At 58.8% G+C, this 2,584-nt stretch overlaps 1 protein-coding gene across 1 annotated transcript; it reads left to right on the plus strand.

The window, feature by feature from the left end:
- Window positions 1-56: 56 nt before the first annotated feature.
- LOC133224754 (upstream stimulatory factor 2-like) lies at window positions 57-1,981 on the plus strand (the record flags this gene model as incomplete). The annotated part of the gene is made up of 3 exons (XM_061376514.1): window positions 57-185; window positions 891-1,019; window positions 1,856-1,981. Coding segments are annotated over 3 exons (348 nt in total), but the record flags the coding sequence as incomplete, so codon positions are not given.
- Between the last annotated feature and the right edge of the window lie 603 nt (window positions 1,982-2,584).

Below are 2,584 nucleotides of genomic sequence, written 5' to 3' on the forward strand. Positions count from 1 at the left end.
ATGGCTCCCTATTGATTTCCAATGGTTCTCTATTGATCCCAATGGCTCCCTATTGATCTCCTATTGATCCCAATGGCTCCCCCCACGCAGTGGAGCGCCGGCGCCGGGACAAGATCAACAACTGGATCGTGCAGCTCTCCAAGATCATCCCCGACTGCGGCGCCGACACCAGCAAGAGCGGCGCGGTGAGGGCCTATGGGGCGCTATGGGGCCTATGGGGCGCTATGGGGCTATGGGGGCTATGGGGGCTATGGGGGTAATGGGGGTAATGGGGGGTAATGGGGTCTATGGGGGTAATGGGGTTAATGGGGGGTATGGGGGTAATGGGGGGTATGGGGGTAATGGGGGTTATGGGGGTAATGGGGGCTATGGGGGTAATGGGGGGAATGGGGGTAATGGGGCTATAGGGGGCTTCCTATAGGGCTCATACAGGGTCTATGGGGGGGGTGTTCCTATAGGGCTCCTATAGGGTCTATGGGGGGGCGTTCTTATAGAGTCCCTATAGGGTCTATGAAGGGGGTCCTATAGGGTTTGGTGGGGGGTGGTTTTGGGTTTGGTGGGGGAGTGTGTTCCTATAGTGTCTATGGTGGGGGGGTGTGTTCCTATAGGGTCTATGGGGGGGTGTGTTCCTATAGGGCTCCCATAGGATCCATGGGGGGGTGTGTTCCTATAGGGCTCCCATAGGGTCTATGGGGAGTGGGTATGTTCCTATAGGGTCTATAGGGGGGTATGTTCCTATAGGGTCTATGGGGGTGTGTGTTCCTATAGGGCTCCTATAGGATCTATGGGGGGGGGTCCTATGGGATCTATGGGGGAGTGTGTTCCTATAGGTCCCCTATAGGTCCCTATAGGGCTTCCTTTGTTCCTATGGGGTTTTATGTGTGGGGCAGAGCAAAGGGGGGATCCTCTCCAAGGCCTGCGACTACGTCCGGGAGCTGCGCCAGAGCAACCAACGGCTGCAGGAGACCCTCAAGGAGGCGGAGCGTCTGCAGATGGACAACGACCTCCTCCGGCAGCAGGTACCGCCCCCTGCCATCCCATAATACCCCCATAGCCCCGCCCCATAGCGCCCCATAGCGCCCCATAGCGCCCGCTGCATCCCGTCCCTTCCCCAGCGTTATGAATGGGGAGAGAGCGTAGGGGTACGCACGCCACTCTAAGCCACGCCCCCAGCGCCGCTAAGCCACGCCCACTCCCATTCACGGCGCGACCGCCTCCATTCATTCCCTGCGGCCGCGCTCCCATTGGCTGCTGCTGGGGTTGCCTGGCAACGACGAGCCCCCCCCCCCGCACCCGCGCAGTGCGTCGCTAAGCCACGCCTCCCTTGGCTAAGCCACGCCCCTCCGCTAGGGTATGGGAGGGAGGAAGGGGGCTATAAGGATAAAGGGGGGACCCATATAAGGGATGTGGGGGTCTATGGGGTAAGGGGGGGACCCATATAAGGGATGTGGGGGAAAGGGGGGACCCATATAGGGGATGTGGGGGTCTATGGGGTTAAGGGGGTACTGATAGAAGGCGCGTGGGGGTCTATGGGGATAAGGGAGGGACCCATATAAGGGATGTGGGGGTCCATAGGGACCCATATAAGGGATGTGGGGGTCTATGGGGATAAGGGGGGACCCATAGAAGGGACGTGGAGGTCCATAGGGACCCATATAAGGGATGTGGGGGTCTATGGGGATAAGGGGGGGATCCATATAAGGAATGTGGGGGTCTATGGGGATAAGGGGGGGACCCATATAAGGGATGTGGGGGTCCATAGGGATCCATATAAGGGATGTGGGGGTCTATGGGGATAATGAATGGAGAAGGGCGGGGGGCGTGGCCTCCCTTTAAGCCCCGCCCCCTTCGGCAGATGGAGGAGCTCAAGAGCGAGAACGCGGTGCTCCGGGCCCAGCTCCAACAACGGGGCCTGGATGGGACCCCCGAGGGGACCCCCCAGTGACGTCACAAAGGGGGGACCCCCCCCTCTGCACCCCCCCCATACACCCATAATGGGGGGATCCCCCCCCCTCCCCCTTCCGAATCCCCCCCGTTCTTGGACTCTTCCTCCCCCTCCCCCCCTTTGTAATTAACGTTATTGTAATTAATGATTGGTTTATAGCTTGCATTGGGGGGGGAGGGGTGCGGGGGGGGAGGGGCCGCGTCGAACCCACCCCCAAATTAGGGCTAAAAGCAGGAAAATGGGGTGGGATTGTGCTTGTTGGGGGAGGGGAGGGGGGGAGGGGTGACCTTTGACCTCAAAGGGACAGCCTGGTGTTATTGTTGTCCCCCCCTCCCCCCAGCCAAGGACACTGCCACATCACATGACCCACATCCCATAATAGCCCATATCCCATAATATACCATAATATACCATAATACCCCATACCCCATACCCCATACCCCATACCCCATACACCCCATACCCCATACCCCATATACCCCATACCCCATATACCCCATACCCCATACCCCATACCCCATACACCCCATACCCCATACCCCATACCCCATATACCCCATACCCCATATACCCCATACCCCATACCCCATATACCCCATATACCCCATATACCCCATATCCCATATCCCATACCCCATA

Source organism: Neopsephotus bourkii, unplaced genomic scaffold (assembly GCF_033783945.1).
Source record: "Neopsephotus bourkii isolate Nb327-2 ecotype Australia unplaced genomic scaffold, CSIRO-AGI_Nbou_v1 NB_1716, whole genome shotgun sequence".
In the NCBI taxonomy this organism is placed as follows: Eukaryota; Metazoa; Chordata; class Aves; order Psittaciformes; family Psittacidae; genus Neopsephotus; species Neopsephotus bourkii.